The 25,004-nt window shown below is 43.8% G+C and overlaps 1 protein-coding gene across 6 annotated transcripts in view; it reads left to right on the forward strand.

Annotated features, from left to right (window-relative positions):
• Window positions 1-23,965, forward strand: part of LOC106572122 (solute carrier organic anion transporter family member 4A1) — a 50,755-nt gene extending 26,790 nt beyond the window's left edge. For 3 of the 6 annotated variants that reach the window (XM_014145979.3, XM_045696060.2, XM_014145980.3), the window contains exons 2-13: window positions 10,801-10,870; window positions 11,477-12,552; window positions 13,826-13,916; window positions 14,260-14,381; window positions 14,509-14,620; window positions 14,985-15,139; window positions 15,382-15,652; window positions 16,379-16,541; window positions 21,317-21,495; window positions 21,616-21,680; window positions 21,784-21,932; window positions 22,120-23,965. In XM_014145979.3, the coding sequence (XP_014001454.1) occupies window positions 11,724-12,552; window positions 13,826-13,916; window positions 14,260-14,381; window positions 14,509-14,620; window positions 14,985-15,139; window positions 15,382-15,652; window positions 16,379-16,541; window positions 21,317-21,495; window positions 21,616-21,680; window positions 21,784-21,932; window positions 22,120-22,299 (2,316 nt within the window). In that variant the 5' untranslated portion in view covers window positions 10,801-10,870; window positions 11,477-11,723 and the 3' untranslated portion in view covers window positions 22,300-23,965. The remainder of the gene's footprint in view (window positions 1-10,800; window positions 10,871-11,476; window positions 12,553-13,825; window positions 13,917-14,259; window positions 14,382-14,508; window positions 14,621-14,984; window positions 15,140-15,381; window positions 15,653-16,378; window positions 16,542-21,316; window positions 21,496-21,615; window positions 21,681-21,783; window positions 21,933-22,119) is intronic. The other 3 variants (XM_014145981.3, XM_045696061.2, XM_014145978.3) reach the window with 1 other exon arrangement.
• Window positions 23,966-25,004: the final 1,039 nt, after the last annotated feature.

Genomic DNA, 25,004 nt, shown 5'->3' on the forward strand with positions numbered 1-25,004 from the left:
GCTTCTGTCCAGGTCTGGATTTAAAATGGTTCAATGTTTTCCAAAAAGTTCTCCCCTTCCACATGTTGCGGACAGTCGACATTCTCCAGACCTTAGCCGCGGGGAAATGCTTCACGTCCCTTGACTTACTATCACATTCCGGTGTTACCAGAACACCGACATTTTCTGCGGTTCGCTTTCCAGGGCCAGGCATACCCGTTTCCGGTATTACCCTTCGGTCTCTCCCTGGCTCCTCGCGTCTTCACAAGATGCCTGAGCACAGCCTTGAGCTCCCTCCACCTACAAGGGATCAAGATCCTTCCTTACCTCAACAACTGGCTCATCTGCGCCCCATCTCGCGAGTGTGCGACCGAGGGCACAGCGCTGACTCTGAACCACATTATTGGCATGGCTCTGAACTCCTGCACTATCAGGGCATGTATAACACCTCTGCTCGTGGACACTATTCTTCTTCTTCTGCAACAATTTCAATTGATTGCATTGGTGAAGGTACGAACGTTCCAACAACAGATGGGCATGCTCGCGGAGGCCTCTGTGGTGACACCGTTAGGCCAGCTGTCTTTAAGTCCACTACAAAGATGGTTCAACGACCTCCACTTGGACCCCAAGCGGAACAGAAACACCAACATACTGGTGACAAGGGCATGCTACTCCACTCTACGGCCGTGGAGGAAGAGAGCCTACCTGACTACAAGTGTCCCTCTCAAATCAATTCCGTCAAGGCGGGAGGTAGTGACGACCGACGCTTTGCTAACAGGCTGGGGAGCAGTGTGGCAACACAGGTCTGTATGGGGAGAGTGGTGCCCCCGCTGGAGGAAAGAGCATATCTACGTGCTAGAACTTCAGACAGTTTACCTAGCTCTGACTCACACTCTGACGGTTCTCTATCACAAGCATGTCCTGATACAATCAGACAATACAGTGGCTTGCGAAAGTATTCACCCCCCTTTGCATTTTTCCTATTTTGTTGCCTTACAACCTGGAATTAAAACAGATTTTTTTGGGGGGGTTGTATCATTTTATTTACACAACATGCCTACCACTTTGAAGATGCAAAATATTTTTTATTGTGAAACAAACAAAAAATAAGACAAAAAAACTGAAAACTTCTGCGTGCATAACTATTCACCCCCCAAAGTCAATACTTTGTAGAGTCAACTTTTGCAGCAATTACAGCTGCAAGTCTCTTGGGGTATGTCTCTATAAGCTTGGAACATCTAGCCACTGGAATTTTTGCCCATTCTTCAAGGCAAAACTGCTCCAGCTCCTTCAAGTTGGTTGGGTTCTGCTTGTGTACAGCAATCTATAAGTCATACCACCGATGCTCAATTGGTTTGAGGTCTGGGCTTTGACTAGGCCATTCAAAGACATTTAAATGTTTCCCCTTAAACCGCTTGAGTGTTGCTTTAGCAGTATGCTTAGGGTCATTGTCATGCTGGAAGATGAACCTCCGTCCCAGTCTCAAATCTCTGGAAGACTGAAACAGGTTTTCCTCAATAATTTCCCTGTATTTAGTGCCATCCATCATTCCTTCAATTCTGACCAGTTTACCAGTCCCTGACGATGAAAAACATCCCCAAAGCATGATGCTGCCACCACTATGCTTCACTGTGGGGATGAAGTTCTCGTGGTGATGAGAGGTGTTGGGTTTGCACCAGACATAGCGTTTTGCTTGATGGCCAAAAAGCTACATTTTTGTCTCATCTGACCAGCGTACCCTCTTCCATATGTTTGGGGAGCCTCCCACATGCCTTTTGGCGAACACCAAACATGTTTGCTTATTTCTTTCTTTAAGCGATGGCTTTTTTCTGGCCACTCTTCCATAAACCCCAGCTCTGTGGAGTGTACGGTTTAAAGTGGTCCTATGGACAGATACTCCAATCTCCATCGTGGAGCTTTGCAGCTCCTTCAGGGTTATCTTTGGTCTCTTTGTTGCCTCTCTGATTAATGCCCTCCTTGCCTTGTCTGTGAGTTTTGGTGGGCGGCCCTCTCTTAGCAGGTTTGTTGTGGTGCCATTTTCTTTAACTTTTTTAATAATGGATTTAATGGTTCTCCGTGGGATGTTCAAAGTTTCAGATATTTTTTTATAACCCAACCCTGATCTGTACTTGTCCACAACTTTGTCCCTGATCTGTTTGTAGAGCTCCTTGGTCTTGCTTGGTGCTGCCTGCTTGGTGGTACCCCTTACTAAGTGGTGTTGCAGACTCTGGGGCCTTTCAGAACAGGTGTATACATACTGAGATCATGTCACAGATCATGTGACTCTTAAATAAAGTCCACCTGTGTGCAATCTAACTAATTATGTGACTTCTGAAGGTAATTGGTTGCACCAGATCTTATTTAGGGGCTTCATAGCAAAGGGGTGAAATCATATGCAAGCACCACTTTTAATTTTTTTATTTTTTCAAACAAGTAATTTTTTTCATTTCACTTCACCAATTTGGACTATTTTGTGTATGTCCATTACATGAAATCCAAATAAAAATCCATTTAAATTACAGCTTGTAATGCAACAAAATAGGAAAAACGCCAAGCGGGATGAATACTTTTGCAAGGCACTGTACATCAACAGTGTTCCACATCAACCATCAAGTGGGAATGAGGTCTGTATGGTCCCTACATGTGGCCCAACAACTCTTGATATGGGCCCTACCACATCTGGCCTTCCTACGAGCCATTCATCTCCCAGGCAAGGTGAACGAGGTGGCAGACTTTTTGTTATGACAGAAACCGCCCCAGGGGGAATGGAGACTTCACCCACAGGTAGTGAAGATGATATGGCAGAGGTTTGGAACAGCACGTGGACCTGTTTGCCTCAGCAAAAACATCCTACTGCTCCCTCTGGTTCTCTCTGGAAAAGTCCAAGAGCCCCCTGGGCATGGACGCCTTAGCCCACACATGGCCAGGGCCTTCTGTATGCTTTCCCTCTGAACCCCCGATCTTAGCAATGCTGCACAGGGTCTCTTGGGCTCAACATAGGCTGCTGCTTGTAGCCCCCAGATGGCCAGCGAGACCCTGTTTTCTCCAACCCTCCTCAGTCTTCTGGAGAGAGTGCCATGGTAGCTGCCTCACAGACAGGACCTGTTTTCACAGTTGGAATGCAGGATATGGCATCCCAGCAAAGAGAAACTTCAGCTACGGGTGTGGCTTCTGAAGAGCCCGACCCTCTACTGATTGGCTGCGATCCTGTTATTATCGGAGGAGCCGGACATAAAATGGTTCTCCCTGAAAATGGCTTTCCTCTTAGCTATTTCATCAGCGAAATGTGTGAGTGAGCTCCACACGGTCTCTATGAGCCCGGTATGCCTACAATGGAAGGCAGACGACCTAGGTGTGACCTTATGGCCCAATCCAGTATTTTTGTCTAAGGGGTTTATCACCCCTTCACATCAATCAAGCCATTGAACTGGTGGCCTACTGCCCCCCTCCTTTCCAGAATGCGGAGGAGGAGCGAGCAAATCTCGTGCCCAGTCCGTTTCATCAAACACTACAATGAGGGAAAAAAGTATTTGATCCCCTGCTAATTTTGTACGTTTGCCCACTGACAAAGAAATGATCAGTCAATAATTTTAATGGTAGGTTTATTTGAACAGTGAGAGACAGAATAACAACAAAAAAATCCATAAAAACGCCTGTCAAAAATGTTATAAATTGATTTGCATTTTAATGAGGGAAATAAGTATTTGACCCGATCTCATTCAGAAAGATTTCTGGCTCCCAGGTCTTTTATACAGATAACGACCTGAGATTAGGAGCACACTCTTAAAGGGAGTTCTCCTAATCTCAGTTTGTTACCTGTATAAAAGACACCTGTCCACAGAAGCAATCAATCAATCAGGTTCCAAACTCTCCACCATGGCCAAGACCAAAGAGCTCTCCAAGGATGTCAGGGACAAGATTGTAGACCTACACAAGGCTGGAATGGGCTTCAAGACCATCGCCAAGCAGCTTGGTGAGAAGGTGACAACAGTTGGTGCGATTATTCGCAAATGGAAGAAACACAAAAGAACTGTCAATCTCCCTCGGCCTGGGGCTCCATGCAAGAGCTCACCTCGTGGAGTTGCAATGATCATGAGAACGGTGAGGAATCAGCCCAGAACTACACGGGAGGATCTTGTCAATGATCTCAAGGCAGCTGGGACCATAGTCACCAAGAAAACAATTGGTAACACTACGCCGTGAAGGACTGAAATCCTGCAGCGCCCGCAAGGTCCCCCTGCTCAAGAAAGCACATATACATGCCGTCTGAAGTTTGCCAATGAACATCTGAATGATTCAGAGGACAACTGGGTGAAAGTGTTGTGGTCAGATGAGACCAAAATGGAGCTCTTTGGCATCAACTCAACTCGCCGTGTTTGGAGGAGGAGGAATGCTGCCTATGACCCCAAGAACACCATCCCCACCGTCAAACATGGAGGTGGAAACATTATGCTTTGGGGGTGTTTTTCTGCTAAGGGGACAGGACAACTTTACCGCATCAAAGGGACGATGGACGGGGCCATGTACCGTCAAATCTTGGGTGAGAACCTCTTTCCCTCAGCCATGGCATTGAAAATGGGTCGTGGATGGGTATTCCAGCATGACAATGACCCAAAATACACGGCCAAGGCAACAAAGGAGTGGCTCAAGAAGAAGCACATTAAGGTCCTGGAGTGGCCTAGCCAGTCTCCAGACCTTAATCCCATAGAAAATGTGTGGAGGCAGCTGAGTTGCTAAACGTCAGCCTCGAAACCTTAATGACTTGGAGAAGATCTGCAAAGAGAAGTGGGACAAACCTGGTGGCCAACTACAAGAAATGTCTGACCTCTGTGATTGCCAACAAGGGTTTTGCCACCAAGTACTAAATCATGTTTTGCAGAGGAGTCAAATACTTATTTCCCTCATTAAAATGCAAATAATTTTATAACATTTTTGACATGCCTTTTTCTGGATTTTTTTGTTATTCTGTCTCTCACTGTTCGAATAAACCTACCATTAAAATTATAGACTGATCATTTCTTTGTCAGTGGGAAAACGTACAAAATCAGCAGGGGATCAAATACTTTTTTCCCTCACTGTATATGCAAGCCTCGGAACACTACAGAAAGTCAGAGCAGCTGTTTCTGTGATTTGGTGGGAAGTCAATAGGCCTTGCATTATCCAAGCAGAGGCTTTCACACTGGGTTGTGGATGTCATCACTCAGGCCTACAAGGGAGTTGTCCCAGAAGGGACAAGGGCTCCCTGTCCTACAAGGGCTCCCTGTTGTCCTACAAGGGCTCCCTGTCCCAGAAGCTGTGATATGTCACTCGACCAGAGGTGTCCTGGACTGCGACCAGAAGTGTCCTGGGCTGCGCTGAGAGGCGGCCCCCTGAATGAGATATGCGCTGCTGCTATCTGGCCGTTGCCCTGCACGTTCTCAAGATTTTACAAAGTCAACGTCGCATCCTTCCACACCATGGGCTCTGCCATTCTTCCAGTGGCACTGGTGCATTAATCAGAGGTTAGTAGTGCTATTCCTTGTGACCTTGTTGGTATGAGTCATCCGTACTTTCAACCGTATTGACGGTCTGAAAGGTATGAAGTACAATGGAAGTTCCGAATGTAACTATGGTTCTACGAATACCTGGAAGACCGTCAGTACTTTCCTATCACTCGGAATCTTTTGGGCAAGAAGATCCTCTGAGACAGTGTGTGGTTTGACTTACAGTTTTATATGAACCGCGGGGGCAGGTCCTCCCATGCTGTCACGTCACCGTCGTGACTTTATTGTTATTATTACTTGACCTGCGCGGAATGCGAGGGATATAATCCATACTTTCAACCATACTGACGGTCTTCCAGGTATTCGTAGAACCATAGTTACATTCGTAACTTCCGCTACTAACGTAATTAGAACAGTAAAAATAAATGTTTTGTCATACCCGTGGTATACGGTCTGATATAACCAATCAGCATTCCGGGCTTGAACCACCCAGTTTATAATGCACTTTAATCCTCGGGATCTCATAATTTATTGCTTAATTCTACAACAGGTGGGTCTAATCCTGGATGCTTATCGCATTCTAGCCAGTGTATATTCCACAAGTTACCACCGGCAAAAGCTATGACGTTGAAATGCCAATTTACTCTGTTCCATCTCAATGCTCAATCCACTGTCTCATCAGCCCAGCCAGGCAATTTATAAACTTGATCTCCACTATAAAAAGCATCTTGACATTATCTCCCATTTCTTTTTGATTTTCAAAAGCGGAGATTTGTATAAACCTAGCTGTCTATTTCAATATTGAAATTCGATCTCCAGGTGTCCCATAGTAATTCACTTTTCAGGAGTCGGGACGAGACAGACAAGCAGGCAACTTTTCTCAGCCAGTCGAAATAATGAATCAGCTGGCATCATTTTTCTGGATATATACAAAGAAATGTCAATAGAAAACAGGTCAAACGAAATGAAATGCAGCTAGTTTGCTGTCTTTCTAGCTTCAATTTGAAGTGATTGTGTTAGATATGCTGTTGCCTAGCTCCTCTGCACAATAGTGTCCTGACAACAGAGTACATTTTCTATGCCAGGCAAAATCGTGCATCATTAGCTCATTGTTATGGATGTATCCAAATAAATGTCACTAGAAAACTGCTTAAACAAACGCAAATGGAGCTACCTTGCTGTTATTCTGGCTGCATTGTTTGACGTTACTGTAAGTTAGTTGGCTAGCTAGCAAGCAAGGGATAAGAACGTTGCCAGCCAGTATGGCAATGGAACATTTAGAACAAATGACTGGGTCGCGTCCATAGATACAGAACAAAAAGACTGAATGACTGGGTCGCATCTCTGGCAACCGAACTGATAGAACGAATGACCAGCCGGCTTGGGTAGCAACCCTAGATTTGTATCGGGACTATATCTTGTGGAAGGATGAAATAGTATGAATAAATTAATCAAAATAAAGATATTAATCAAAATATTTAAATCGTTATTTCAATATGTTGGTAACCCCTTGTATAAAAGTGTTAATACCCTCTAAGCCGGTGTTTGGAGGATATATTGGCACGGTTTTCCGGCCCGAGACGAACAACACCCATGCCAATATGTCCTCAGAACACCAGCTTCTCGGGCATTGGCACTTAAGTATATCATTGGCAGGAAAGGACATAACAATTGGAATTCCAAACCACCCGTTGTATAACAGCTAGTAAGCTCATAGTCCGTGTTGGTATTAGGTAGAACGGCGCAGCCCCGCCCGCCTGTGAGGAAAACAACCTGTGGTTATCTAGGTTACCCCATTGGCTCACAGCAAAATCTTTTTCAAACGAAATGTTCTTGTTGTGTGCTTGTTTTAGTAAATTACAAAACTACATTTAAGAAAAGTACAACATGTCTAAAGATTGCATTTCAACATTGTCTGCTCCAGAGCGTTTTCACTACTTAGAATTTTTTTCATAACAGCACTAGCAGCCACGTGAGTGAGTGCCAGCTACCTACCTACCGGAACATTAAGCTAGCAAAGACCAGCAATTAAATTAACAGACTATACAGCTACAAGTAGTGAATGGAGTTACAAATGGACTATACCTAACAAGTTAAATGGTAATTGCTGTGACATCTGATGCACAGACAGCTTCTCCCACTCTTATTTAGGCCAGAATTGAGGGGGGAAAGTTGCTAAATCCTATTAAAACCGTTGGTGGTAAAACCAAGGCAGCCTGAAAAGTAGACGGATTTGTAATTTTTGACCAAAACTGGACAGGTCTGAAAACTTGCTAAATACAGAAACAAAGTTGCTAAATTGGCAACACTGTGCTTAATGTCAATCACTCCTATGCCTAGGGTATAAGGGCACTGTGTTTCTGTTTTATATTTTAGTGTTTGCATTGTTAACAGTGTCTTGGAAGCGTAGGGCTATTGATGCAGAAAGCTATTGTGGCTGTGGTCAGCTGTCTGAACCATGGACACACACATACATACACACACAGCCCTTCACAGAGTTAGGCATATATTTCAGTACTTCTCTCCGCCTTACCATCCATTTTAATTTGTTTACTCGGTGTGGGGAATGAGAAGTGGAGGCGAGGGAAGGTGGGTTAAGAGATCGAGCGGTCAGACGATGCTCTGATGGGTGACCTTTGGTTCACCTGTTAGCCTGTGCTCTCTACCTTCTGTTCCACAGCACCGTATGCAATCACTTTGTTTATTTGTATACAGTATTACCCTCATATGGTACCATTGTTTAATCCGAGATATTATTCAAAGTGTTTCCACTGTCATTCATGGAGCACAATGAGAGTCAGTAGAGTACAGTATATAGGGAACAGTCACTGACTAGATATGTCTTCATGTAAAATGGGGGATTTTGATTGTCACATGGTTGAGTTGTCAACTAATGTGAATTTCAACATGAAATCAGCAAAAAAAATGCACCCTGTCATTGGATTTAGGTTAAAAGTTAGGTGGAAAAATATGAAATTCCCTTAGAAATCAAATAAAATGATATTTGTCTCATGTTTTGTAAACAAAAGGTGTAGACTAACAGTGAAATAAATGGGCCCTTCCCAACAATGCAGAGAGAAAGAAAATAGAGAGCTAATAGAAAAATAAAACACGTAATATTAAATGTAATAGTAGATACACAATGAGTAACGATAACTTGGCTATATACAAGGGGTACGAGTTAATTGAGGTAGATATGTACATATAACTAGGAGTAAAGTGACAGTTAATAAACAGAAGCAGCAGCGTATGCGGCAAGTCAAAAAATATAGTGCAAAAAGGGTCAATGCAGATAGTCCGGGTAGCTATTTGGTTAACTATTTAACATAGTATTTAGAAGTCTTATGGCTTGGGAGGTAGTTCAGGGTCTTGTTGGTTCCAGACTTGGTTCCAGACAGGGTCCTGTTGGTTCCAGTGCATCGGCGCTGCTTACTGTGCGGTATCAGAGAGAACAGTCTATGACTTGGGTGGCTGGAGTCTTTGACAATTTTTAGGGGCTTCCTCTGACACCGCCTGGAATAGAGGTCCCAGATGGCCTCCCGAGTGGCGCAGTGGTACGGCGCAGTGGCACGGCATCGCAGTGCTAGCTGTGCCACTAGAGATTCTGGGTTCAAGTCCAGGCTCTGTTGCAGCCAGCCGTGACTGGGAGACCCATTGTGCGGCGCACAATTGGCTCTGGGTTAGGTGAGGGTTTGGCCAGTCAAGATGCTTTCAAAGGTGCAGTTGTTTAACTTTTTAAGGATCTGAGGACCCATGCCAAATCTTTTCAGCCTCCTGAGGGGGAAGAGGCGTTGTTGTGCCCTCTTCACAATTGTGTTGGTGTGTGTGGACCAGTGGTGTAAAGTACTTAAGTCAAAGATATTTTAAAAGTACTACTTTAGTAGTTTTTGGGGTTATCTGTCTTTACTATTTATATTTTTCACAACTTTTACCTTTTCTTCACATCAAAAGTTAAACAACTGCACCTTTGAAAGCATCTTGACTGGCTCCATCGCCGCTTGGTATGGCAACAGCTTGGTATCCGACTGCAAGGTGCTACAGAGGGTAGTGCGTACAGCCCAGTACAACAATGGGACCGAGTTCCCTGCCATCCAGGACCTTGTTTTTTTTTTTACCCAGTTTTCTCGTCAATTTTGTGGTATCCAATTGGTAGTTACAGTCTTGTCTCATCGCTGCAACTCCCGTACGGACTCGGGAGAGGTGAAGGTCGAGAGCCATGCGTCCTCTGAAACACAACCCAACCAAGCCGCACATCCCTGCCGGGGCAAGTCCTTTGCTTAGTGATGAGCTTGGAGGGCACTATGGTGTTGAACGCTGAGATGTAGCCAATGAACAGAATTGTCACATAGGTGTTCCTTTTGTCCAGGTGGGCAGAGCAGTGTGGGGTGTAATAGAGTAGTGTTTCAAATCAAATCAAACTTTATTTGTCACATGCACCGAATACAACTGGTGTAGACCTTAACTTGAAATGCTTACTTACAAGCCCTTAACCAACAGTGCAGTTCAAGAGGAGTTAAGAAAATATTGACCATTTTTTTTTTCTTTAAGTAACACGATATTTTCATGAGGTATTCTACCACAGGCGAGCAATACCTCGAGACTTCTTTAATATTAGACATTGCGCACCAGCAGTTATTGACAAATAGACAGAGACCCCCGCCCCTTACCAGACTTCGCCACCCAGCTCTATATTATCCATGTCGTCGTTCAACCACGTCTCAGTGAAACATAAGATATTACCGTTATTTTTTTCTTCCCCTTTGTAATCCGTGATAGCAAGCTCTGCCAGATCCGACGAGCATCAGAGTCCTGCTTTGCCTGTTTGATGATTTGTCGGAGGGCATAGCAGAATTTCTTATCAGTGTCTGGATTAGTGTGGCGCTCCTTGAAAGCAGAAGCTCTAGCCTTTAGCTCAGTGAGGATGTTTCCTGTAATCCATTGCTTCTGGTTGGGATATGTACGTAAGGTCACTATGGGGACAAAGTCATTGATGTGCTTATTAATGAATCCGGTGACTGATGTGGTAAACTCCTCAATGCCATTGGATAACAGAGACACACGCCTCCTCCCTTGAGCTTACCTGACGTTGTCGTTCTGTCCTGCCGATGAATAGAAAAAATAGCTTGATGTATATTATCCATGCCCTTGTTACACCACTGTCCCGTTGATAGGATAGTCTTGAACGGATCTCGTTCAGTTTGTTGTCCAGTGATTGTACATTCGCCAATAGAATGGAGGGTAGAGGCGGTTTATGTACTCACCGATGTAGTTTCGTCAGGGTGCCCGCAAGTTGGCCTCTCTTATGTAATTGTTTAATTTTCTGTGTCACTGGGATTAGGGCCTTTCCAGGGGAGCAGTATGTCCTGCGCCTCCGACTCATTGAAGTAGAAATCTTCATCCAAATCGAGGTTAGTGATCACTGTTTTTATGTCCAGAAGCTATTTTCGGTCATAGCGGAAACATTATGTACCAAAAAAGTTAATATCAGCGCAGAAAAAACACACAAAATAGCAGAATTGGTCAGTAGCCTGTACAACGAATGCTATCCAATACAGCGCCATTACTCATATGTTGATGACTTTTGGCAAATTCAATCAGTTTTCTACGATGATTCAACGGCAACACATACAAAAATGTGTTGATATGATGTGGAAAAAGCGTTGATTCAACCAGTTTTAGCCCACTGGGCTGTGTTTGTTGGGGGAAACCTGTGGGTCTGGACAGATAACAGAAAGCAGTAATAGTTGTGCTAAAGCTACCATGCAGAGCTAATCACGTTAGTGTTTTGTTCTGGTCCTCTGGACCACTCCAATGCCCTGGCACCATCACAGGAGGGTAATAGTCAGTATAGTACAGTACCATGAGACCTGGCTAAACCCAACCAGAGACAGATGTCCTCTGTCAGCAGGCACTAGGCAAAGGAATTGGATTAAATGTGTTGTATTAGAATCATGATTTTTTTATCCCAACATTTTCATATTTTCAAAATATGTCCTGTTCTCTCCTCTCTTTAGGATGAAGTTTCCCAGAGGCTCCCGAATGGCACGTCCTGTCCATTCCCCGATATAGTGGACCTCCTGCAGAGCTGTGCTTTCCACATGCAGAGACTTTGACAGCTCCATGGCATAGGCACATACCGGGAACAGACAGTAGCCTACAGGAGAACAGCATCCTTATCTTTTAGCAGTCTCTCCCTCCCCCAAAATACTACCCTGTCTCCCAGGCCAGACCCTGTCTCTCAGAGAGCCTCTCCCTGGGGCCATGCCCATCCTACTTAATGCTGACACCTCCTTCAGCTCCAAGCAGGAGCTCCTGGATCTCCAGAATGGCCCCATGGGCCCCTCCCTGGATACACCCAGCCCCTTGAACTCTCACGAGGATAGCCCAGTGGACTCAGGCCCCGGCAGCCCTGCTGGAGAAGGCCCTGCTGGCCACCTCATCCTCACCAGGGCTTCTGCCCCTCTGCCTGGACAGCTTTACGGGGTTGAGGTGCCCACAGAGACCCCCCTGGGCCTCAAATTCATCCCCACGGACTCAGAAGGGCTGTGTGGCTGGGGGGCCCTGACACCCCGAGCCATCCAGACCTTCAACACCCCTCGCTGGGTGCTCTTCTTCCTCTGTGTGGCTTCCTTCCTCCAGGGCATGATCATCAACGGCTTCATCAACACCGTGGTGACCTCCATAGAGAGGCGCTTTGACCTGCGTAGCTACCAGGCCGGGCTCATCGCCAGCTCCTACGACATCGCTGCCTGTGTGTGCCTGGCCTTCGTCAGTTACTTTGGTGGGACGGGGCACAAGCCTCGTTGGCTGGGCTGGGGGGTGCTAGTCATGGCGCTAGGCTCTCTGGTGTTCGCCCTGCCTCACTTCACCACTCCCCCATACCATGTCAGCATTCCTGAGCGGACAGGTGTGTGCACAGGAAACCGTACCAGCCCTTGCCATGATAGCGAGGGTGGGGGCCTGTCCAGCTACCGCTTTGTCTTCATGCTGGGCCAGTTCCTGCACGGGGTGGGAGCCACTCCCCTGTACACTCTGGGGGTCACCTACCTGGACGAGAACGTCAAGTCCAGCTATGCTCCAGTGTACATTGGTGAGCCACTAAGCACAACGCTGACTGTAGTACCATTGTTCTATCTAATCTTTTTTGGAATGTGTATTTTCTCAGGTGTACTTTTCAGATTTAATGTGGTGCATATATTTGTCATCAATCAGAGAATAGTTTTAATTGTGTTTAATAATGTTACAATATTTGATTTTAACGTAACTAAAAACACCAAATGTACTGTGTCAAAGGAACTGTGAACTGTAGATGACTTACTTGATTTGCTTATGGTCTAAACCAGGGTACTCAACTCTTACCCTATGATGTCCGTAGCCTGCTGGTTTTCTGTTCAACCTGATAATTAATTGCACCCACCTGGTGTCACAGGTCTAAATCAGTCCCTGACTATAAGGGAACAATGAAAAAATGCAGTGGAGTTGAGTTTGAGGGGTCTAGACTTGCTTCATGCTACTCTTGAAGTGTGCTGCCAGTATTTGTGGCTGCTGTGATGGCTGATATCCTGTGTGATCTATAACCCTGTGGTCACTTCTAAATTAGGTGTGTCCACAGAATGACCCACGCTGCACAGAAGCAGTAACCAGGATGCTGTGAGACAAGTTATAATGACAGAAAAGTAGTCAGGATGAGAGCAGAGCCTGCTTCACTGATGTAATAGGTGAATAAATTAGACCTTTGAGATGTCACACATCGGAGAAAGACTCAGTAAAAAAGAGGTATTAGATGTGAAAGTGAGGGTTATATCTAATGGCTCGGAAAGGCAGTATTTAACTCTAAAACAATAACAGACTGTTACATCCCTGTTGATTGAGCTTGATTGTAGGTGAAAGTTGTTGAAATTGGATGTGTGCGACGTTATGTCTCCACCTGAGGTTCAGCAGACAAGCCACAGAAACCCCCGCCACATCTGACGTTCCCTATTGACCTACCATCAAGGAGGATCAATGTCACACCCAGAATGAGGCCTACAATTTTGACCCTCTCAGGCTCCCTTAGACTTCCCATCTTTCCATTCAGCAGTTTCAACACAGACATCAATAATATGCCCTTGAATTGGGCCTCTCCACCGCTATCCTAATTTCAAAGGCAACAGAGGCAATCAAAGACAATGTCCACCTTGCTGACCCCAGTGAGGATTCAGTGAACGCACTCTGTTTCTGCGAGCTTATCTATCACAATAAAACAACACAGATGAAAACCAAACCATCAAAGCAGGAACAATTAGGTATTTTTACTCAGTTGAAAGGAAGTAGGAAGTCCCTAACTGACACACGCAGCTCTCTTCTGGTCTCTGTTTCCTTAGGGATCTTCTATACAGCAGCCATCGTGGGTCCAGCAGCAGGGTACCTTCTAGGAGGACACTTTCTCAACATCTATACAGAGGTTCACGTGACGTGAGTACCTCAGTTATTCTGTCTCCACCTACCATACACCTGGACTAACCTCAGGGAGTTAGCTACTTAACGTAGCTGTACTTACCGTTTCTAGATCAGTTAGACCCATAGACTGTATAAAAATTGTTCACCTTAAAATTGGAGATTGCAGCAGAGCAACATCTTTCTACAGATAAAGAATAGTGCCACCTAGTGGCCATTTGCAGTGTAACCTTTGCTCAACCCCCCCCCCCCCCCAAAAAAAGCTATCAACTTAATTATTGCCCCTAGCACACTCTTTCTCCCTCTTTGTCTCTTTCTCATCTTCTTCATTCCTTCTTCTGTGCCCCTTCCCTGTGTGTAGGACGGAGCTGACTCCAGAGAACCCTCTGTGGGTGGGGGCCTGGTGGATTGGCTTCCTTGCAGGAGGGGCAGCAGCGCTGGTCATTGCCCTGCCCATCCTGGGCTACCCACGCCAACTACCAGGTTACTTACCAATTTATTGTCACTTATCCAGCACCACAGAACACAGAACACTAAACAATCAGATCAGCAACTAACCCAATCTTTGCCATCAACATGAATATCTCTATTTTCCCCCTTCTCTCTCTAGGCTCTCAGAAGTATGTCGCCATGCGTGTGTCTGAGGCCCACCAGCTGAAAGATGGCAGTCAGGCCAGTGCATCAGACCCTCAGTTTGGGAAGTCAGTGAAGGACATGCCTAGGTAGGTGACCATACACTCTAGGGCACTAGAGGGACCACCAGAAAGCCCTACACTCTTACTTCATAACTCTCACACAGATATCAGACTTATATACGATAGTGTAATCCCTCCATGCATAGCTACAGTGTTTATTATGTGTCCTGTACCCCACTTGGGCTCAGAAAGCCAGCTGGTTCTCCATGGCAACAGAGGATTACTGAGAGGAAACAGGACAATGATTACATCGTATAACATGGTAGTAAAGTATTTATTTTCACTGTGGCTGTCATTTCCAGGGTCAGGGATGGACCTTTAATTAAGAAGATAAGGTCTTACTAAAGAGATCTCTCTTGCGCGCTCTCTCTCACTCGCTCTCTCTCTCCAGGTCAGTGTTGCTCCTGCTGAAGAACCCTCCCTTCCTCTTCCTCTGTCTGGCGGGGGCCACGGAGGCCACCCTCATCGCTGGCATGTCCACCTTTGGCCCAAAGTTCCTGGAGTCTCAGTTCAGCTTGAGTGCATCTGAGGCAGCCACATGGTTCGGTGAGAGACTACTGAACCAGACAACTAACATTACCCCATACGCAAACATGCACTTATAGCAGATTGTATATTTGAAACACCACCTACCCCCCTCCACTATATTAGGACCCTACCTCATCTACCTCTCTTCTTTTAGTCACACTACTACCATTTAGCTATTTATGCTTCCATCCTCATCCATCCTCATCCATCCTCGTCCCTCACATACACATGGGTATTAACCTTTCCTTTACTCCCACCAGGCTACATGGTGGTGCCCGCGGGCGGAGGTGGCACCTTCCTGGGCGGCTACATCGTGAAGAAGCTGAACCTACGTTGCCGTGGCATCATCCGTTTCTGCATGGTGTGTGCCCTCGTCAGTCTACTGGCCATATTCATCTTCCTCATCCACTGTCCCAATGTCCCTATGGCCGGGGTGACCGCTCCCTACCCCAGCAACCTGCCACCGGGCCATCAGTACAACAAGAACTACAATGAACAGTACTATGAGCAAGCCAACAACCGCCGCAACAGGTAAACCCAGACCAGGCGCATTGAACAGACAGACCATCGGTGTCCATTAGAAGGATCATTTGACATTATTTATGTAATGTTACATTATCATATGGTAAGGATATGTAGGTGAAAATCAGGACGAGCTCAATTGAATTATGAAAATCTTAAGAGACTAAATAAAGCATACAGAGTAGCCCACAGTAAACAACACCAATGACTCAACATTAAACCAGCACACATTAACACTGAGTTGATTACACATTAGTTGATGCCCTCTAGCTGTGGAATACTAATTAACAGAGAGGAAGCAGGGGGATTGTACAACCCACCAGGGGAGGAGAGGAGGGTATGCTGTTTGACAAGTATTTTACAGTTTAAAACTTTGACTTTGTCAGCCGCATGTCTATGCACAATGTGATAGACAAGACATTCCCCCTCAAGCAAATTAATATATTTAGCTAGTCAACAACTAGACCAGCTCCTTATTGTCCTATTCCAGTTCCATTCCACGAAACGATCAACAGTTAGCCATGGTACAAGTCTGTTTAGGTTACATACCGCCGAATAGTGACTTTGCAATGACAAAGAGTTTAAGGAGTGGAATGTTAGCTAAACAGACTGTTTTGCAGGCTAATTAACATTAATAACACAGTAGAATAAATACTACTGCATACAGAGCAAGACATTAATCATGGATGTCATAGAAAATAACCTTTCAACTCTATTTCTCTCTCCCTCTCTCAGCTCTTTGTTGGGGGGCAACCTGACAGTGGGGTGTAATGCAAATTGCAACTGTTTACGAGAGCTCTATAACCCAGTCTGTGGAGACGACGGTGTGATGTATTACTCCCCATGCCATGCAGGATGCAGCACAATCAACCACACAGAGATCTCAACAGGCAGACAGGTAATGAACCAAACCTTCAGCAAAGATCTCACTTTGGTTAAAACTCTAATTGTAAAAATCGTTGGGCAGGGTCTGTGTAACAGGTCTCTGTTAGATGAAGGAATGAAGATACATTAAATAAATTAGTTAAATTAGATACATTAGTTAATGAAGATGAATGATAGCCAGTATACAGTTGAAGTCGGAAGTTTACATACACTGTTTACATACACTTAAACTCCGTTTTTCACAATTCCTGACATTTAATCCTAGTAAAAATTCCCTGTCTTAGGTCAGTTAGGATCCCCACTTTATTTTAATAATGTGAAATGTCAGAATAATAGTAGAGAGAATGATTTATTTCAGCTTTTATTTCTTTCATCACATTCCCAGTGGGTCAGAAGTTTACATACACTCAATTTGTAATTGGTAGCATTGCCTTTAAATTGTTTAACTTGGGTCAAACGTTTTGGGTAGCCTTCCACAAGCTTCCCACAATAAGTTGGGTGAATTTTGGCCCATTCCTCCTGACAGAGCTGCTGTAACTGAGTCAGGTTTGTAGGCCTCCTTGTGCGCACAGGCTTTTTCAGTTCTGACCACAGATTTTCTCTAGGATTGAGGTCAGGGCTTTGTGATGGCCACTCCAATACCTTGACTTTGTTCTCCTTAAGCCATTTTGCCACAACTTTGGAAGTATGCTTAGGGTCATTGTCCATTTGGAAGACCCATTTGCGACCAAGCTTTAACTTCCTGACTGATGTCTTGAGATGTTGCTTCAATATATCCACATAATTCTTCCACCTCATGATGCCATCTATTTTGTGAAGTGCACCAGTCCCTCCTGCAGCAAAGCACCCCCACAACATGATGCTGCTCTTCGGCTTGCAAGCCTCCCCCTTTTTCCTCCAAACATAAGGATGGTCATTATGGCCAAACGGTTCTATTTTTGTTTCATCAGACCAGAGGACATTTGTCCAAAAAGTGTGATCTTTGTCCCCATGTGCAGTTTCAAACCATAGTCTGGCTTTTTTATGGTGGTTTTGGAGCAGTGGCTTCTTCCTTGCTGAGAGGCCTTACAGGTTATGTTGATATAGGACTCGTTTTACTGTGGATATAGATACTTTTGTACCTGTTTCCTCCAGCATCTTCACAAGGTCCTTTGCTGTTGTTCTGGGATTGATTTGCACTTTTCGCACCAAAGTACGTTAATCTCTAGGAGACAGAACGCATCTCCTTCCTGAGTGGTATGACGGCTGCGTGGTCCCATGGTGTTTATACTTGCGTACTATTGTTTGTACAGATGAACGTGGTACCTTCAGGCGTTTGGCAATTGCTCCCAAGGATGAACCAGACTTGTGGAGGTCAACAATTTTTTTCTGAGGTCTTGGCAATTTTTTTTTGATTTTCCCATGATTTCATGCAAAGAGGCACTGAGTTTGAAGGTAGGCCTTGAAATACATCCACAGGTACACCTCCAATTGACTCAAATGATGTCAGTTAGCCTATCAGAAGCTTCTAAAGCCATGACATCATTTTCTGGAATTTTCTAAGCTGTTTAAAGGCACAGTCAACTTAGTGTATGTAAACTTCTGACCCACTGGAATTGTGATACAAGTGAATTAAGAGTGAAATAATCTGTCTGTAAACAATTGTTGGAAAAATGATCCATGTCATGCGCAAAGTAGATGTCCTAACCGACTTGCCAAAACTATAGTTTGTTAAAAAGAAATTTGTGGAGTGGTTGAAAAACAAGTTTTAATGACTCCAACCTAAGTGTATGTAAACTTCCGACTTCAACTATAGCTTGCACTCACTCACGTGGCTGCTAGTGCTGTTTAAAAAAAAATTCAAAGTAGTGAAAACGCTCTGGAGCAGACAATGTTGAAATGCAATCTTTAGACATGTTGTACTTTTCTTAAATGTAGTTTTGTAATTTACTAAAACAAGCACACAACAAGAACATTTCGTTTGAAAAAGATTTTGCTGTGAGCCAATGGGGTAACCTAGATAACCACAGGTTGTTTTCCTCACAGGCGGGAGGGGCCGCGCCGTTCTACCTAATACCAACACGGACTATGAGCTTACTAGCTGTTATACAACGGGTGGTTTGGAATTCCCATTGTTATGTCCTATCCTGCCAATGATATACTTAAGTGGCAATGCCCGAGAAGCTGGTGTTCTGAGGACATATTGGCACGGGTGTTGTTAGGCCCGAGACGAAGTTGCTTAGAGGGTATTAACACTTTTATACAACGGGTTACCAACATATTGAAATAATGATTGACATATTTTCATTAAAAACTTTGTTTATTAATTTATTCATACTATTTCATCCTTCCACAAGATATTGTCCCGATACAAATCTAGGGTTGCTACCCAAGCCATCTGGTCATTCGTTCTATCAGTTCGGTTGCCAGAGACGCGACCCAGTCATTCAGTCTTTTTGTTCTGTATCTATGGACGCGACCCAGTCGTTTGTTCTAAATGTTCCATTGCCATAATGTCTGGCAATGTTCTTATCCCTTGCTTGCTAGCTAGCCAACTAACTTACAGTAACGTCAAACAGTGCAGCCAGAATAACAGCAAGGAAGCTGCATTTGCGTTTGTTTAAGCAGTTTTCTAGTGAAACTTATTTGGATACATCTATAACAATGAGCTAATGATGCACGATTTCGCCTGGCATAGAAAATGTACTCTGTCGTCAGGACACTATTGTTCAGAGGAGCTAGCCAACAGCATATCTAACACAATCACTTCAAACTGAAGCTGGAAAGACAGCAAACTAGCTGCATTCCGTTTTGTTTGCCCTGTTTTCTATTGACATTTAATTTGTATATATCCATAAAAGTTATGCCAGCTGATTAATTATTTCGACTGGCTGAGAAAAGTTGCCTGCCTGTCTGTCTTGTCCCGACTCCTGAAATGTTCATTACTATGGAACACCTGGAGATCGAATTTCAATATTGAAATAGTTTTTGAAAATCAAAATGATGTCAATTAGCCTATCAGAAGCTTCTAAAGCCATGACATCATTTTCTGTAATTTCCCCAAGCTGTTTAAAACTCTTTAGGGATAGGGGGCAGCATTGGGAAGTTTGGATGAAAAGCGTGCCCAGAGTAAACTGCCTGTTACTCAGGCCCAGAAGCTAGACTATGCATATAATTAGTAGATTTGGATAGAAAACACTCTAAAGTTTTCAAAACTGTTAAAATCATGTCTGTGAGTATAACAGAACTCATATGGCAGGCAAAAACCTGAGAAAAATCCAACCAGGAAGTGGGAATTCTGAGGTTTGTACTTTTCAAGTGAATGCCTATCAAATATCCAGTCTCTGTGGGGTCAGATTGCTCTTCCTAAGGCTTCCACTAGATGTCAACAGTGTTTAGAAGTTGTTTCAGGCTTCTATTGTGAAAGGGGAGCGAATAAGAGCACTCTAAGCAGATGCCCAGGTGAAAGCCTTTAGTTTAGTCACGCCCGTGACCTTGAGCGTGAGCTCCGTTCCCTTTCCTTTCTAATGAAAACAGTATTGTCCGGTTGAAACATTATTGAATATTTATGATAAAAACACCCTACGGATTGATTAGAAACATCGTTTGACATTTTTCTACGAACTCAAATGGAACTTTTTTGACTTTTCGTCTAGACTTTGTGCCTGCGCTTTGTGCATTTGGATTACTGGCCTAAACGCGCGAACAAAAAGGAGGTATTTGGACAGAAAGATGAACTTTATCGAACAAAACAAACATTTATTGTCTAATATGGAGACCTGGGAGTGCCATCAGATGAAAATCATCAAAGGTATGTGATTCATTTTAATGCTATTTCTGACTTTTGTGACACCTCTCCTTGGTTGGAAAATAGCTGTATGGTTTTTGGGGCTAGTCGCTGACCTAACATAATCGCATGGTGTGCTTTCACCGTAAAGCCTTTTTGAAATCGGACACAGCGGCTGGATTAACAAGAAGTGTATCTTTAATCGTATTTATAACACTTGTATCTTATATCAATGTTTATGATGAGTATTTCTGTAATTTGATGTGGCTCTCTGCATTTTCACCGGATGTTTGTTTGAGACAATGCATTTCTGAACATAACACGCCAATTTCAAATGAGGTTTTTGGACATAAAGATTAACTTTATCGAACAAAACAAACATTTATTGTCTAACATGGAGTCCTGGGAGTGCCACCAGATGAAGATCATCAAAGGTTAGTGATTCATTTTAACGCTATTTCTGACTTTTGTGACACCTCTCCTTCTTTGGGAAATGGCTGTATGGTTTTTTGTGGCTAGGCGCTGACCTAACATAATCGCATGGTGTGCTTTCACCGTAAAGCCTGTTTGAAATCGGACACTGTGGTTGGATTAACGAGAACGTTATCTTTTAAATGGTGTATAATACTTGTATGTTTGAGGAATTTTAATTATGGGATTTCTGTTGTTTGAATTTGGCGCCCTGCAATTTCACTGGCTGTAGGCCAGGTGTTCCGCTAGCGGAACCCCCTTCCCAGAAAGGTTAAAGGCATAGTCAACTTACTGTATGTAAACTTCTGACCCACTGGAATTGTGATACAGTTTATTAATCTGTCTGTAAACAATTGTTGGAAAAATTACTTGTGTCATGCACAAAGTAGATGTCCTAACCGACTTGCCAAAACTATAGTTTGAACAAGAAATTTGTGGAGTGGTTGAAAACGTTTTAATGACTCCAACCTAAGTGTATGTAAACTTCCGACTTCAACTGTACATGTTGACTTTGACTGACTGTCTCCTCTGTCTGGTGTGTCCCTGTGCAGGTGTACTCGGGCTGCAGCTGTGTGGTAGGTGGGAATGTGACATCGGGGCACAAGGGCCTGGCACGGGATGGGAAATGCACCAGCTCCTGTAGCCACATGCCAGCCTTCCTCACCTTCCTCTTCATCATCATCTCCTTCACCTTCCTGTGTAGTATACCAGCCCTCACCGCTACCCTCAGGTGGGTACGGATCAGTCAGACTAAAGAGAGAGAGAACTCAATGGTATAGTCCTGTTATAACCAGGCATGAGAGAGAAACCTGTGTGTGAACTCTGTCTCTAAACTGCTCTCTCCCTCCAGGTGTGTTCCAGACAACCAGAGGTCCTTTGGACTGGGGATCCAATGGATTGTGGTGCGAAGTCTAGGTACTGTATGCTCTTGCTGAATTTGATTTTATTTGATTAATGGCCTTGTAGCCTAACATTCCCAACAACAAGCATTATATGATTTGATATGTTCTTCCTGAAGGTGGGATCCCAGGCCCGATAGCATTTGGCTCTGTGATCGACATCTCATGCCTGCTGTGGGAGAACCAGTGTGGAGAGCAGGGCTCCTGCCATCTCTACCAGAACTCTGCCATGAGCCGCTACACCCTTATCGCTGGCATCATCTACAAGGTAACTCAAGGCTTACAAGTTGTCTGGGCTGTTATCTAAGCCTGTTGCAGGTGGAGGATTGTGTTCAAGGATTTTCTTTATATTTGTAACCATATCAAATGTTTGTTTAACTGAGAGAGAATTCTATTCTCCCTACTTTAACTATAGTGCATGTCTCATTCCCTCCCTCCCTCCCTCTTTCTGTCAGGTTCTCGGCACGCTGTTCTTCCTGCTGGCCAGTGTTCTGTACAAGCCCCCTCCAGAGTCGCCCCAGAGCAGCTGTGAGAGCACCGACCATGGGCCGGGGGACAGCGGGGGCGAGACGGGGGACCTCCCCATCAAGGACCTTCCACCAGAGATCATCGCCAATGTACACACCAGGTTATGATGACTTCAGACCCCACCCACCCTGCACTACAGTGTGTATCACCCCACATCTCACCGCACGTGTATGTTGGTGTGTGTGGCGTACCACTGCTTCCCTCATCACTGCCAGCCTATGCCCGTCTCATAGACACTCCCAACACATAGACACATCACCCCAGGGCATGTCTCACCTACTGACCCCACGTTCATCCCATCGGCCTGCCCTCCACTGCCAGCCCACTGAACTTGGGGTGTGTGTGATGTGATGTGATGAAAGACTAAGGTCACAGATAGGGTCAGAGGTTAGTCTGAGAAGTAGCTAAGAGGTTTCTCCTGATGGCTTTTGGGATTTGAACCAGTCCAAAATCACATTTTTAAATGAAGATTTTAAATGTAAAATGACATAGAAAGTATGTTTTTTTGTTTTGTTTCCCAGTCAGGTCTAAAGGATGTGACATAGGGGCTGTTTGTATAGCTTATGTCATGCCATGAGTATGAAGCATTCCTTATGAGTGTTGAAAGAGGCATTTACACCCGTAAAACAACCCTGTTGTCTCGTCCTATCACAGATACAAGTTTTTTTTAAATCTACACCGAAACAGAATTGAAATACAAAGAAAAACTGAATTTTCATATCATATAAAAACTATAGACCAAGAGTATTTAAAGGCACTTACTGTTATTATAACTATACCTATTGAAACAAATAACACACATAGATTTTAACAAATGGAAGAGCACACACCTATTTATGACAGCCTTTAGCACATGTATGACATTGAATGACCTGTAGCAGGCTGCCATTTAACAGAAGTGAAGACAAAACCCGAGAGGCCGTGAAGATGATGATGCTATATCATCCTGTCCATGTGTCATACAACAAGACAAACTGTTTTGTATGAAGGGGTAATACCAAGACCCTTTTTCACAACCAGACACATTGCTGCGCTTTAAAACTAATCAGCTCTGATGAACTTAGACAATTGTATTATATGAGAGTTTTTCTGGCAGTGTATGCTGGTTGTAATACATTGTAGGAACAATGCACTAATGGAATGAGTTGCCGTAAAAACAAGAACAACGGGGCCTCTTATCCAAACCGCCAAGTGTGCCAAAGTAGCATTGCCCCAATCTCTCTTCTGTTTTGTGATCTAATTCATTCAGATCATTTATTTATGATGGAAATTAAAAGCACAGATTGCTCATATAGTCTTTCAATTTGTTGTTTTTAGCATGATTTGATATTGTCCAGCCATATTTGTATAAAGAGGCTGTAGTTAATGATTTATACTGAAAAATGGACCCATAGAAGTTTACCATGACAAACAATCTCCCCTAGAACTACCCTGTTCTATAGTGTTAAAATGTGTTAAAATTGAGTCTTTATTGTTTAATGTAACAGTAATGACACTTTACAACTTGTGTTGGTAATTTGCATTTCTCATGTTTTAAATGTATTCATTTGTTATGGACCCAAATGCCTCCAGATCAGCTCTCCCCCATTCTCCAATTGGGGAGAGCGGGGCTTGACCGCCTTTAGAGAGTATGTGTAACCATAAACATTCCTAGTCTTATTGTTATGCCTCCTCACTCCCTAGCACTTCGTAAAATTAGACTTTTGGATTTTGTTTTGGTACTTTTGTAAATGAAATGGAAACGTATGAATTTTATTAAAATGTTTCTTAAGATGTCATGTTTTTTTAAACAACAGGTGAACAGCGAAATCATTTGTTTTGTTTAGTATTTTTTATCAGTATTTGAAAGTATTGGATGTGTCTGCTCACTTCAAACTCTCTCGCATGTACCACATACATTACCAGTCAAAAGTTTGGACACACCCACTCGTTACAGGGTTTTTCTTTATTTTTACTATTTTCTACTTTGTAGAATAATAGTGAAGACATCAAAACTATGAAATAACACATACGGAATCATGTAGTAATCAAAAAAGTGTTATATTTTATATTTTTGAAAGTAGCTACCCTTTGCCTTGATGACAACTTTGCATGCTCTTGGCATTCTCTCAACCAGCTTCATGAGGTAGTCACCTGGATTGCATTTCAATTAACAGGTATGCCTTGTTAAAAATGTATTTGTGGAATTTCTTTCCTTCTTAACGCATTTGAGCCAATCATTTGTGTTGTGACAAGGTAGGGATGGTATACAGAAGATGGCCCTATTTGGTAAAAGACCAAGTCCATATTATGTCAAGAAAAGCTAAAATAAGCAAAGAGAAACGACAGTCCATCATTACTTTAAGACATGAAGGTCAGTCAATACGGAACATTTCAAGAACTTTGAAAGTTTCTTCAAGTGCTGTCGCAAAAACCATCAAGGGCTATGATGAAACTGGCTCTCATGAGGACTGCCACAGGAAAGAAAGACCCAGAGTGACCTCGGCTGCAGAGGGTAAGTTCATAAGAGTTACCAGCCTCAGAAATTGCAGCCCAAATAAATTTTTCACAGAGTTCAAGTAACAGACGCATCTCAACATCAACTGTTCAGAGGAGACTGTGGGGAATCATGGTTGAATTGCTGCAAAGAAATCACTACTAAAGGACACCAATAATAAGAAGAGACTTGCTTGTGCCAAAAAAACACAAGGAATGGACATTAGACCGGTGGAAATCTGTCCTTTGGTCTGATGAGTCCAAATTTGAGATTTTTGGTTCCAACCGCCATGTCTTTGTGAGAAGCAGAGTAGGTGAGCGGATGATCTCCGCATGT

This window comes from Salmo salar, chromosome 15 (assembly GCF_965601325.2).
Source record: "Salmo salar chromosome 15, fSalSal1, whole genome shotgun sequence".
Classification (NCBI taxonomy): domain Eukaryota; kingdom Metazoa; phylum Chordata; class Actinopteri; order Salmoniformes; family Salmonidae; genus Salmo; species Salmo salar.